Raw genomic sequence first — 13,181 nt, 5'->3', positions numbered from 1 at the left:
AACCCATTAAGAAGAGCAATGTATTCAGACAGAGTTTCTGTGAATTTGATAGTATGATTGCTTTATTGAAAGTACAGTAGATTGACCACGTCAGTGAGTAGAAAAACGTGGGACAGACAGAATGACTGACTGACAGTTTCCGTGATTATGTACAGCATACCATACCATGACTTAGTCAGACCAAAAATTAGAAAAAAAACCCATCAACATTCGGCCACAGGGGGAGCCACAGCGATCAGTCGCATTTTAGTCATTTTTAAGCATTTTTCTGTTGTTATAGAGCCACCCAGTTGCCAATTAGAGTTAAATTTCTCCAGTCACCTTGAGGCGTCCTGTTCTACATATCTACCAAGTTTAGTAAAAATCGAAATGGCGGCTAGGCCTAGATAAGAAATTAGCTCTCTAGCGCCCCCATTTTGTTTGATGGGGTCAATAATGGAGGGGTCCCCTCAGATTATGTGTGGTCATATGCCTACAAGGTTGTGTGGTGATCAGTGAAACCCTTGAGATGTTATACACCTTTATGTGATGAGCCACGCCCTCCGCAATATTCATTGCCTTATAGAAGCTCAGTTTTTGTAAGTTCAAACTTCCTATGAAGAGATCCATTTTAAGTGCTTTTCAAAAAATTCAAAATGGCGGAAAATTTATATAACTGGAAGTTATGGGTTCTTGATGCAAATTTGTTCCTCATGAGGAGAGGCAAGTTTCCTGTCTCTCCGATATACGGGTCATGAGATATGCCCATTCAAAGTTTGCAATTTCAGTTGGTTGCTATAGCGCCCCCCTTTGGCCAACTGATGTAATATTGCTTTATTCGCATCCTCCCATGACCCTCTGCCACTGTGCCAAATTTCACATGGATTGACCAATCAGTGAGGAGAAAAACGTGGAATAGGCACACACACAGACAGAGTTTTCGTCATTATATAGTAAGATGCATCAGTGTGCACTGGATGACATGATCCTTCATCACAAAGAACGTAGGCACTGTAGTTTGTTTTAGGTCAATCCACAGACACCATCCTGCTCCTTGAAACACGAGAGCACCAAATGTGTATTAATCCGCCACTGAAAATAGTCCCTCACAAATGCAATAAAAAAAATCAGTATCACTTTAAGTGCACGTTATATTTGGAATATTTTCTCTGTTTTACCTCACACACTAATCAATCAAGGCAGCGGCAGACCAGCAACTCTCATGTTCTGCTAAGTAAAATTACTATTTTTATCAATGGAGTCTGGTGGTTTTGAGATAATGGCTTCAGCTCCCTGTCAAAAGGACTGTCTGACAGCAAGGTAAAGTAAGAAAATTTAATTAAATTTAAATTTAATTTAATTTATTTAATCTTTTCTCCTTTCGTGAGATAAATGCTGTAATGGTCCCTGACAAATAAATTAAATAAAATGGAAAAAAGATTTTTGTCTCATGTGGGAACAAGTGGTTTGGCTGAGCGCCACTGATGATGTAGGGAAGTCAAAAAGCATTTAGAAAAAGACCAACACATTGTTAGTTTTGGTCTTTTTGTAGTTGTTGATAATGATAAATATATTGAATACACAAACTTCAGTCCTCCGAATTACTATAAAGTTGAATCAACACCTGTCAAAACAGTTTCAACTCTAAGTTAACATTACCTTCTTGACAATAGGATTGATTTTAGGACTGTTTTATAAGACCGCTTTCTTGCAGCTGGGTGGAACTAAGAAACAACTGTCAGCGTTTTTGTCAGCTGATAAATAACAAGAAATTGCTGAAAAGAAATATCGTATGTTTGAGGTTATTTAGAAACTGTACCTACATAGGTTGTCCACGCGAGAGCACTGACTGATTTATTTATTCAACTGTTAAATGTCTCGCTCAGTAAATGTCTCAGTTACCGTTATCTTAGGGCTGCAACTAACGATTATTTTAAATTAGCTTTATCAATTAATCTGTCAATTATGTTTTTCAAATAATCAATTTGCCATCCAGATCCAAATAATATTATTATGAACAGAGCTAATTCTCACAGTTGAGAGACTGGAACCAGTGAATGTTTATCATTTTATATTGATTGTGCAAATTAATTTGATTGAATAGCCAGTTATTTGACAGATTGTTCTTGATGAATTATGTGTTTGTTTAACATAAAAAACAACAGCTCAGTTGTTTTAAACTCTCAAATATTATAATCATTATCGATCTCCACAATCCAGAATTAGTTAGGATCATGATCAGAAGATACTATTAATATAATAATTACTATTTTCAGGCTCTTCCTCGACTCTCACCACTATTTAATCCCGTTAACTCTTGACCCAGAGAAGCCTTTGCTTTTTTTTTTTAAACAGCTTTTTTAATTTGTGGATGAATGGAAATGTTATCGGACGAACGTAAAGCAGGAAGCAACTCTATTCAAAGGGTGAAGGCAATCTTAATGTGCAGAAGCAGCTGTTTTTAATCAATAATGTGATTGACTATGGCCACGAAATACCAAAGAGCAGCAGTCAATACAGCACAGTATCACTTCAATCTCGCTCCTCTCCCAGAGTGATAATTTCAGCATCGCAGACAATAGGCGTGAAGATGACAGGCACAGACGGTCTGCATTTGGAATTACACAGCCTTATTCAGTAATTGATTTCAGCGTTTGTAATTTTCTGTAATCCCGGTGTTCACCGTGAGAGGAGAGGAATTCATTTTCTGCAGGAAATGAATTAGGGAACGGCGAGAGATAAAATGGATGTTGGAGAGCACACCTGAACACAAGTGTGAGAAGGATAATGAGACTGGTTTCACAGAGCCCCCAGACATCTCATTTGATTGGCTGAGCTCAACCGCCAGCGATGGCCCCGCAGGCTTGTCGAAGTAGAATTTATTCCATTTTGTCACAAAGTGATGGAGATGAGGCCTCTCTGGCCGGAGAGAAAGTACATTATGGAGTGAAATGACGGAGGGAAAATGTGGAGCAACATTCATGCATTTGGAGGAGGAAGCTTCTCGGGACAGCAGGCAACATGAGATCAAAAGCCACATGATTTAAATTACTCATTTCAAGGCTTAATACACGCACATAGAAATTCAGGATAAATAAAGAGAACCAACACTGCTTGTCCTTAAATCACAAGTAGAACACTACTTCTGGGAAATACACTAACATGCTTTCTTAGAGTTTGATTAGAAGATCAACATCACTCTCACATCTGTTTGCTACATGTGACGCTACCGCCAGAAGCTGGTTATCTTAGCTTAGCATAAAGACTGGAAATAGGGGGGAAACACCTAGCCTGGCTCTGTCGTAAGGAAACAAACTCAACTACTAGCATCTTGTGTGTTTAATCCATAAAAATGGATACAGAGTTGGAGGCGAGGCCCTTTTCACTCCTATGACATTTCCTCTTTAGCACTCACAGCCCCAAAACATCAACTGCTGCGTATAAAATTATCCTGTTAATGATCTCTTGAGTTTATATTGAGTTGGGAGGCAATTAATAAAGTCTGTTTCAGCATTAGTAATCTCTCTGACATTTTAATAGGCCTAATGATGATTAAGATATCACAGTAATGATAGCTTACAGCATGGTGTCTCAAAGTGCGGCCCATGGGCCAATGGTGGCCCTCAGAAACACTAAATGTGACATGAAACACATGCATTATATTTGAATCAGTCACAGTCCATGTCAGATTTCACTTTCGGTAGCTTTCATTTAAAGGGATACTTTGCGAATTTTCAACCAGCTCTGTAACATAACTTGACTCCATCTTACCAGCACCTGGTTCTCCCTGCTCATAACTCAGCTCAAATACACTAAACGCATCATCCGGTGTATTTTCGCTGGTTCTAGGGCTGTTGCACAAACCACATATTGTACTTCTACATGCCCGTATGCCCACCTCCATACACACTAAGAGAGTAGAAACGGATCTTGAATCACTCCACTGCTCTCTCAAACGTGGACCAGAGTCACATCAAACTGTAAAACCTAGGCAGTGCTGATCAAATATAAACCAGGATTCTGTTACTGTATTGCCTATTTCTCAAAGATTAAGCCATGCAAGTCTAAGTTCACAATGAAACTGCAAAAAGCTCATTAAAAAGGTAAAAAAAAAAAAAAAATCATAGTCAAAAGTCATAAACATAAAAACATCATAGTATAGTATGACAGAAAAAATAATTTAAAAAAAGTCATAGTACAGTATAAAATAAAAAGTATTAAAAATGCCAAAGTATAGCATGACATAATAAAGATATAAAAAAGTCAAAGTATAGATATAAAAGTCATTATTTCATAGATAGTAGGCCAGAATTTTTTTTTGGTATAGTATGAATAAAAAAGTCATAAAAACTCGTAGTTCAGTATTACAATTAAAAGTCATAGTATGACATAAAATTTTAATAGTTAATGGCATAAAAGTAATAACAAATTTACAGTATAGTATGCCAAGAGAAAGTAATAAAAATGCCATACTGTAGTATGACATTGAAATCTCGTGTTATGACATGAAAAAGTAATAAAGGTCATAATATAGTATGCAATTAATGTAATAAAAAGGTTTCAAACTGGACAACATAAACATTCTAAATGGGTCCCTTTGTATTTCCTGTTTAAATGTATGTTAATGCAGAAACTGACAGGAAGTAAACAGGGACCAAAGTTGTTGCCCTAGCAACAGAACAGCAATGAAATGGTCCATACTATGACATATAGTGCAACATAAAAAAATCATAGTATAGTATGGCATAAAAATGTCATAGTATAGTATGATATAAAAAAGTAACAACAAAGTCATAGTATAGTATGTCCTAAAATAAAAGTCATAATTTCATAGTATAGTATGCCATTAAAATGTCATAGCATGGTATGACATAAAAAATAACAATAAAGTCATAGTACAGATTGTATATAGATTAAAAGAAAGTTATGACAGAGAAATAAAACATTTTGGAGTATAGTATGCCAAAAGTCATTGTTATAGTATCATTTGACATACATGTTTTAGTATGACATAAAAAGTCAAAATGTTAGTGTATTATGATTCAAAAAAGTCATCATACAGTATGACATAAAAAAAAGACTTTAAAAAAAATCAGACCAATACAGTAATCTGTGACACTCTGAATAAACTGTATGCATATTTATTTACAACACATTCACATTACGCTGACGTTAGTCATCATTACAATGCTACAGCATGACATTGTAATATACAAAAAGTGCTGCTGCAATTTTAGTTCAGAATTAGTTAACCTCTTCCAGATGTTTAGCTGCAGTTGCACACAACACCAAGACACAAAAACAAAACCGTTAACATGGTCCCTTCAAGTCCCCAAATCACATCTTTCCCCCCTTATAAAATACAGAATTTAAATATCCCCAGAGATGCTGAAATATCAAGTGCAAAACACAAAACCCCAATCAACAAAATTCAGAAAAAGGTAAAATTCCTGCCTTCCCTTGAATGTTGAAGATTACTTTTAAAAACCAAACCAGCCACAGAGTTTCATCAAAAAGACCCAACCAACAAATGTAATTCAAGTACAACAATAGGCTTATGATTCAATAGCTCTGGCTCAGTAGGAACAAAGAGAGTCATGAATAAAAATCCTCTCAAACAGAAGCAGAGCAACAAGCGACATTAAAAACTCAGGATGTTTACAGTCTTCCTCTTCCAGTGTTTTTAATGGTATTGCACACCTAATAATTTAAGTACAAGTCATGATTATTTAGTAATATTGACTTTTTTCTGCAGCAGAAACCATCTCTTAAAAGCATAGTAATTCATTTAAATATGACCTATACTGCTGACCTGTGTGTAGATAATTTACGGGAAGAAACAAAAGGGTAAGGATAACAGCGTAGACGGTAAATATTCATAGAAAAGCTTTAAATTTTAACAAACTACTAGATCTGACAGACAGCTGAGTCGTGACAAGAGGGAGAACAAAAACAAAAAAATACAGAGGGATCCAGTGACTTTAAACGTCCTTCTCTCAGTCCAAGGTGAGAGCCCGTGCAGTGCAAGGCTCGTTGTTGCTCCACCTATCTGATGTTGATTAGCCTGTGTGCCCCGTTACTATGGCAGCAGCAGCCCAGAGCTCAGAGCAGGTCAGGCAGTATGAGGCCGGGGGGTTTGGGCTCCACACAGTTGATCCAGAAATTGGCACAGCTGGCGTGGTACTGGTGGCCCCCGTACAACAGCTTGAAGTTGTCCGTCTCCGAGTTGAAGGCCTGTCAGAGTAAAAGGGTGAGATATTACACACCTGAATCACAGAGACAATAAACCCATCTGTGCCTACAGGAGGGAGAGGGATAGATATGGACAGGGACAAGGAGACTTGCTTTGATTCTAGTGTGATGATACTTGTTCTCGCTACTGCTACCTGAAAGAACCACTATTAACACACTATTTATCAGCCACATATCCGCCTGTTCTGTGTGCACCATCCTACGGTTTCAAGTCTGAATACTAAAAATGGCCACTGATGCTCATTAATGGCATGATTTAAATCTTTTTTTTTTTAGAGCAGTGCTGGAGTGCACAGTTCAGCTTTCATGTACGTGACCCTGCTGTACATTTCAGCCAAGTTACGCATGAGAAAATCAGCCTCTGGCAAGAGAGGGATTTCAATACACATGGGTTTGCAAGCACGCAATACCTGCTAGGCAAGACTCAACTTTCCCATTTGTTTAAAAAGGCCTACACAGAACTGTGCGTGAGTAGTTATGCAAAGAGTGCTCAAAAAATCCACTGCTTATAAATATTACAAAACTGAAATTAGGTACAAAGAGTTTAAATAAATCTACAGAATACTGACAATGTTTTCTGAAGAATGTGGTCATGTTGGAATTCAAACCACAAGGATACGACATCCTGTGACTTGTGGAAATAAGAAATCTCTTTGGTATTTCTTTTGCTGTGGTGAAATAAATAAGTGTACACGACATGACAATGAGAGAGCGACAAAGAGAACTAAGGTACAGCAAAGGTACAGTGTAAGACATCTCTGTATATAAAACGTGTTTCTAATATCTAATCCAAAACACTTAAATTTGGCCCACACCCCAAGATAGCCTGAAATGACAGATCACGTCTTTTGAAACAAAGGGTATCTTGATGCATGTTGCTTTATCACTTCATCCTCTTTGATGACACAAATGAAGATGGACAAGCATGAAGACATGAAGACAATCTCATATAAGCACTGCCTTGAGGCCATACTGTATGTCTCATCAGATGATGATGCATTTGCAGTTTTTATGGTAAACGGGGAAAAATTAATGTGGGAAAATTGTTGCAGCTGAATGTCTCACAAAAAAGTACCAAGACTGGCCAAGAGCACTTTGCGGGCACATTAGAGAGAAGAAAAAATTGGCCAGGTGACATCACCAAACCAGACTCCAAGAGAAAGTTCCACGTCAGCTGCAGCCATCTTAGTGTGCAAGGGTGCACAATCCAAAAATTATATCATCACATACTTTATGTAAAGTGTCAGGGCTCCACAGGTTGTCAGTCATCATCTGAAACATATTAGATCATATTAGATGAATGGTTGTGATTGGCCTGACGAGGATCTGCTGGAAATCTGTTTGAGCAGGAGGGGGGACCAGGAACATCTGCCAGACCAAACAAAACGTGAACTCACAGAATCATCTGGTTCCCTCGCAACAGGTGGCACGAAAACAGCCCAAAATATCACAGCAATGGTGGGTTGTAAGGTGGGTGATGTAGATGGTGTTGTCAAAAATATTGATATACCAATACATATCGTTGATGTTTACTACAGTTATTCTGCTGTTCTCCGCTACTAGCCAAGACAAAAAAAAATGTTGTCGTCATGTTATAGCCTTGTTAATTTTATCTTTAATAAAAAAAAAAAAAAAAAAGATTGTATCCCCTTGACAGCAATTTCTCTACATGGTATCTAATGTGTTAGATTGTGTGTTTTTACAGATATTAAACAACTTAATCTGAACCTTCCCATGTACCAGTTGAGGCCAAGATGACAGTGACGGTGATTTTGATTTCATCTGCCAGATCTGACAGTTGGCAACGCTGTCTTTATGCCTCAAAGTTGACCCAGGATGTTACATCTAAAAAGACAAAGTTAAGAGTCTTAATATCTGGTCTACTTTTTAAGAAAAACAGGCTAAGAAGTTGTGCTAGGGAGTTCAAACCACATGTTGATCTTCTTTTCTTTCATTACACTTTGCATGACTTGATGCTTCATCTGTCACTGTCTGTGCTCTGTACCAACAGATATGGTTCAATTAATCAATTAAGTGAGAGACAAAAGGACAACAGTCTCCACAGTGGCAAACCAAACCTGTTGCTTTGTAACACAGTTTGCTTTTGTGCCTGGTTTTGTCAAAACTTATTTAAACTTTAACGATCTGAACACACTGTGGCTGTACAGAATATGAATATGTGGCAAACTGATCCCCACTTGAGTGCTCTGTGTGTGTGTGTGTGTGTGTGTGTGTGTGTGTGTGTGTGTGTGTGTATGCAATCAGGAGATGCTAATGTGTGTGATGTGCTGCTTAAGAGTTTGCATCCCTGGTGAAATACTGGAAGCTGAAGCCGGGAGAGAGGAATGAGTCATGTGCAGTGAATCATAGCCTCCCACACAGAAGGAGAGTGGAGCTGCATGCAGAAAGCAACAACTGCATACAAAACACACCACCACGGCACACCATTACGTCGAATACATCTCCACCTGCCTGAATGCAGTCTGCGACACAGATGCTCCTGCTGGATGAAGGGCTTTCTCACGCAAACTGAATGACACATTTCCACTCTTTGCTTGTTCTTTTTTTTTTCCCCTCCCTCTCATATTTCTCAAGCAGAGCGATTTCCTTTTGGAGCTCTTTTTTGCCTTGGCCTACTTGTCTCCACAAACCTGCACTTAAGACTGCCAAAACTGGAAAATGTTGGAGGTAGAGGATGCTAAATTAAAGGGTGGTCATACAAAGACACACTGTGATGCCTCCACCTTTCACTGCAGAGCCTTTCCCTCCCCTTACACACTCCGACTCCTTCTTAGACATCACCTGTATGAAATGTGGTTCAATTTAGTCTATTATAACGAGACAGATGCTATGTATTTTTGAGCCTTTTATACAGGCAGCCACTCTACTCTAAAACACGAATGAGAGTATTCATGCTTTCAAGCTGGAGCCGCTCCAATACAACTATGACTCTACTAATTCAGCTGACCTTTGTAGCTGCATGTAAAGGTTAGGGGTTCAGACTTAGCCAGGTTAGATAATATCAAAATCTACTATCTGGCTTTCTATACCTCTACTCTGTGAGAGTCAGAAATAAATGAGGCATAATTACCCTTAACCTCCTGTCACTGCCTTTAGTCAGTGCCTGTAAACACAAGAGGAGTGAGCATGTTCATGCAAAGCCCAGAGCAAAGAAAACTGTGCACAGAATGAGGAGCAAGCAAACATTCAGATCAGCAGTTTCAACCTGTTCCCAGATTATCTGTGAGTGAATACATGAAAAAGCATCCAAGTTATTATCACTGAGGGCTCCTGCACATTTTTCCATCTCACAATTCCAGAGATTTGGCCTTAATTGATCAGGAACATTGATTTAAGGTGTCAGTCAGCACAGAGTATGTTTATAGCAGCAGATCATTACAGTCTATCACAAGAAATCTGACTGGCTACATGTTGAAAATATGGTAATCAAAAACCAAATTGGAGCATATTAACATGTATTTGTTTTGGGTTTTTTTTAAGTTTTAATAGATGTTGAGATGTTTTTTCTTCTTACTACCTACTCTAACAATAAAATTAGACTTTTGTAAAAAAATGCAGGGCGGCACGGTGGTGTGGTGGTTAGCACTCTCGCCTCACAGCAAGAGGGTTGCCGGTTCGATCCCGGGCGTGGGAGCCCTTCTGTGTGGAGTTTGCATGTTCTCCCCGTGTCAGCGTGGGTTCTCTCCGGGCACTCCGGCTTCCTCCCACAGTCCAAAGACATGCAGATTGGGGACTAGGTTAATTGGTGACTCTAAATTGTCCGTAGGTGTGAATGTGAGCGTGAATGGTTGTTTGTCTCTATGTGTCAGCCCTGCGATAGTCTGGCGACCTGTCCAGGGTGTACCCTGCCTCTCGCCCGATGTAGCTGGGATAGGCTCCAGCCCCCCCCGCGACCCTCAAGAGGATGAAGCGGTTAGAAGATGAATGAATGAATGAATGAAAAAATGCAATGTAAAAGCCTCAGATCTGTGAAATCATTTTTACTTTCATAAATTTATGATAAATCCTAATGTTTTGGAACCCCTAAAGACCAAGCGATCTGCACACAGGAGCCAATGGTGAGCTGCCACCCTGCAAAAGCTCTTGCTAGCTTGGTAGCTTTTAGCACGTTGACGGGAGCCGAGTTATCCACAGAGCTCTCTTCCTCTCCAAAACAAACTGGTGATTTCAAGCGGGAAAAGCACTGAATAATGTAGTCTCATGTTATTTTTTTCCTCCCATTACTGCTTGTCGCAAAGGGGCTGCTTACTAAGCGGCCGACGCGAAAACATGAATGGCCCTGTCTAGAGCCAATGTTTCATTTGTACATTCTGGGCTACTGTAGAAACATGGTGGTGCAACATGGCAATCTCTGTGGATGAGGACCTCGTCCCTATGTTGATATAGACAGCTCATTCTAAGGTAAGAAAAATACCACAATTCTTCTTTTCAGGAGATTATACACTAATGAAAACATACTATATTAAATTCAATTTCTGCCAATATATCCTCTAAATCCTCCACACTGGACCTAAAATCATACATTTCTTCTGATTACGGTGGTACAAATTATAGAGTTTGGTGATTTGAATCACAAGCTAGCAAATCATTCCTGCTGAGTTTAATTAGCTAATCCAGCTCTACACAACACGGTCACATCCAGACTGTGGAGGTCAAACAGAAGTCGTGCGTTTGTTATTTTTTATCCCAAAGCCTGTGTCATAACCATTTTCAGACTGAATAACTTCTTGATTCCCACAGACTACCTTCATCTGTTGGAGGGAGCAATTGCTGCTGACTGCGATTAACCCAAACAACTCTGCTGTCACCGTCAGTGTAAATGCAGTAAAGGCGGCAGCACTTGAGACCAAAACATATCAGCAGCTGGATCCTTCTGTTGCAAAGGAATATTCTCACTGGAAAACATAGCCGAAAATCTACAAAGAATTGTGTTGTGTTCTTTGTTCTTTACTTTTCAAGTTTTCCAGACAGATTTTTTTTTTTTACTAATTCACAATCTTTTCAGGTCTGGTTTTACCCAAGCAGTTATTTTTTTAACAGTGTGAGAACTCTGGTAACCTGAGGCACAATACAGTGAGCTGTTATAAGAGATGGGCCACCGAAAATACAGATTTCAAAACTAAAATTTTGAGGAGATGGGGACATTTGGGGAAAATACTGACAAAGCACTGCTGTCATGCTTCCTCAAGGAAAAGCTTCACAGAATAATCAATCCAAACCCTCCAGGCACTTCAGAAACCTGCATTAATATAAATAGCCAGAAATGCTAAATTATTCAACTTAAAATCCTTTCCAGTGCTTCTCCCTGTAATTGCTCAAATTAGCATTTATCATTTAGCAGAAGCGCTGGAGCATCATTAGCTGAAAAGTATCACTTATGATAAAACATAACTGCTGCTGCCTTTGAGTGACAACTGAGATGAAGCTGCTGCCCATCTCTGCCTCCTGTCCTGAAAAACAGATGACACGACTGCAGCATCTCAGAATGATCAGTCCAATAGCAACAAGGTGAAACTGAGACTCTTACTGTTGTAAGATTAAAATTCACAACACAAATTAAGCACGAGCCATGAAGCTCATCTGCTGTAAAGAATTTTTCACATTTCCTTGAACAACAGCATCAACATCTCCTTCCTTCAGTACCTTCGGTTGAAAAACAAATCAGCACCTCTTCAGTAAAGGACAATGCAACAATCAGTGCCGTCTGCTGTAGCCAAAGCTGTTCTTTCACTTCATTATCCTCTGAGGGGATGCTATTCTCCACTTGGCTTTTATTTGTTCCTACCAGTGTGGCTCTGCCAAAAATGCAATTAAAAGATGGGTTATTAATCTCATGCTTGTGGCACAGAGACAAAATAAAACTGCATTAATTTCAGCCTGCCTCTGTGCACACAAGAGTGAGAGGTGAGAGAGTGTGTTTGTGTGTGCAGGTTGATTGTCAGCTGTACTCCCTACTTATGACTAAGCCACATCTGCTCGCATCCTAGATGCCTCTCAGTCAGCCGTATCTTGCCTAGACCATCCATCTGTTTCTGGCGGAGCAGCAGAGGGAACGCGAGAAACAATCAGTGGCACCATCCTGCCCTCTAAACCGCAGGGTCCGAGAATACCATTAATGGCCCACGTCGATGAAAAGCACAGCCACCGTAGGCAAGGAGGTAGACATACAGCAATTCTACACATAGCGCCCCAGTTGTAGTTAATAACTGAACACTTTTCAAAAACACCAGTGGTTGTTAGCTGAAAGTGGTGAGGTGAGTAGTTACCTCGAGATAGAGGTGACAGAATAGAAAATGAAACCCTTCCAAGACAAAGTGATGACCTTTGTGACCTTGAAGAACCAATCCCAGAGTGCAAGAAACCCACCCTGAGGTGCCAAAGTGACCAGTCTCCTCTCTCACTTATTACAAGAGTGCACATAATTATCTTGAGGCTTTTTTTGGGGTCATTATCAGTATAAAAGCTAGGACTGTTAAACCTCTCCTCCAAATCATAGCCTAGCAACTGTAACTAGGCGTCTCGAGCCTGTCAAGCATTGAATTTCTTCATGTGTTTAAGTTGTAAGCACGGAGCTCTAATAAGACAAATAACCAGCATTAAAAGAGTTTGGATGGTGGTATCTTTTTAAGCCTTCCCAAAATCTAAAACACAAGAAGAAAAAGCATTAAAAAATTTAACATTGGGTTTGACTCCCCTAAGGTAAGCTGCAATCATTAGCATGTCTGGCTAAATACAGTAAAGTTAGTAAATAACAGTAAATTCTGAAGCCAAGGAATTTATAATTAACTAAGGACATTATCTTTTGAATTCATCGGTAACATTAAAACAACTAGCACTTCCTCTGTGTAGTATTTTTACACTGTGTGGAACCTGGTCTCTATCAGAGTTTTAGCTTATGTTAGTCCTTTAAGCTATTAATTAAATTGAAT

General features: G+C 39.2%; 1 protein-coding gene across 8 annotated transcripts in view; it reads right to left on the bottom strand.

Annotated features, from left to right (window-relative positions):
* Positions 1–5,104: 5,104 nt before the first annotated feature.
* synrg (synergin, gamma) overlaps positions 5,105–13,181 on the bottom strand; it is a 49,598-nt gene continuing 41,521 nt past the window's right edge. For all 8 annotated transcript variants that reach the window (XM_049575693.1, XM_049575695.1, XM_049575694.1 and 5 more), the window contains one exon: positions 5,105–6,213. In XM_049575693.1, the coding sequence (XP_049431650.1) occupies positions 6,082–6,213 (132 nt within the window). In that variant the 3' untranslated portion in view covers positions 5,105–6,081. The remainder of the gene's footprint in view (positions 6,214–13,181) is intronic.

Source organism: Epinephelus fuscoguttatus, linkage group LG5 (genome assembly GCF_011397635.1).
Source record: "Epinephelus fuscoguttatus linkage group LG5, E.fuscoguttatus.final_Chr_v1".
Taxonomy (NCBI): domain Eukaryota; kingdom Metazoa; phylum Chordata; class Actinopteri; order Perciformes; family Serranidae; genus Epinephelus; species Epinephelus fuscoguttatus.
This window is presented reverse-complemented; position numbering and strand designations above follow the sequence as displayed.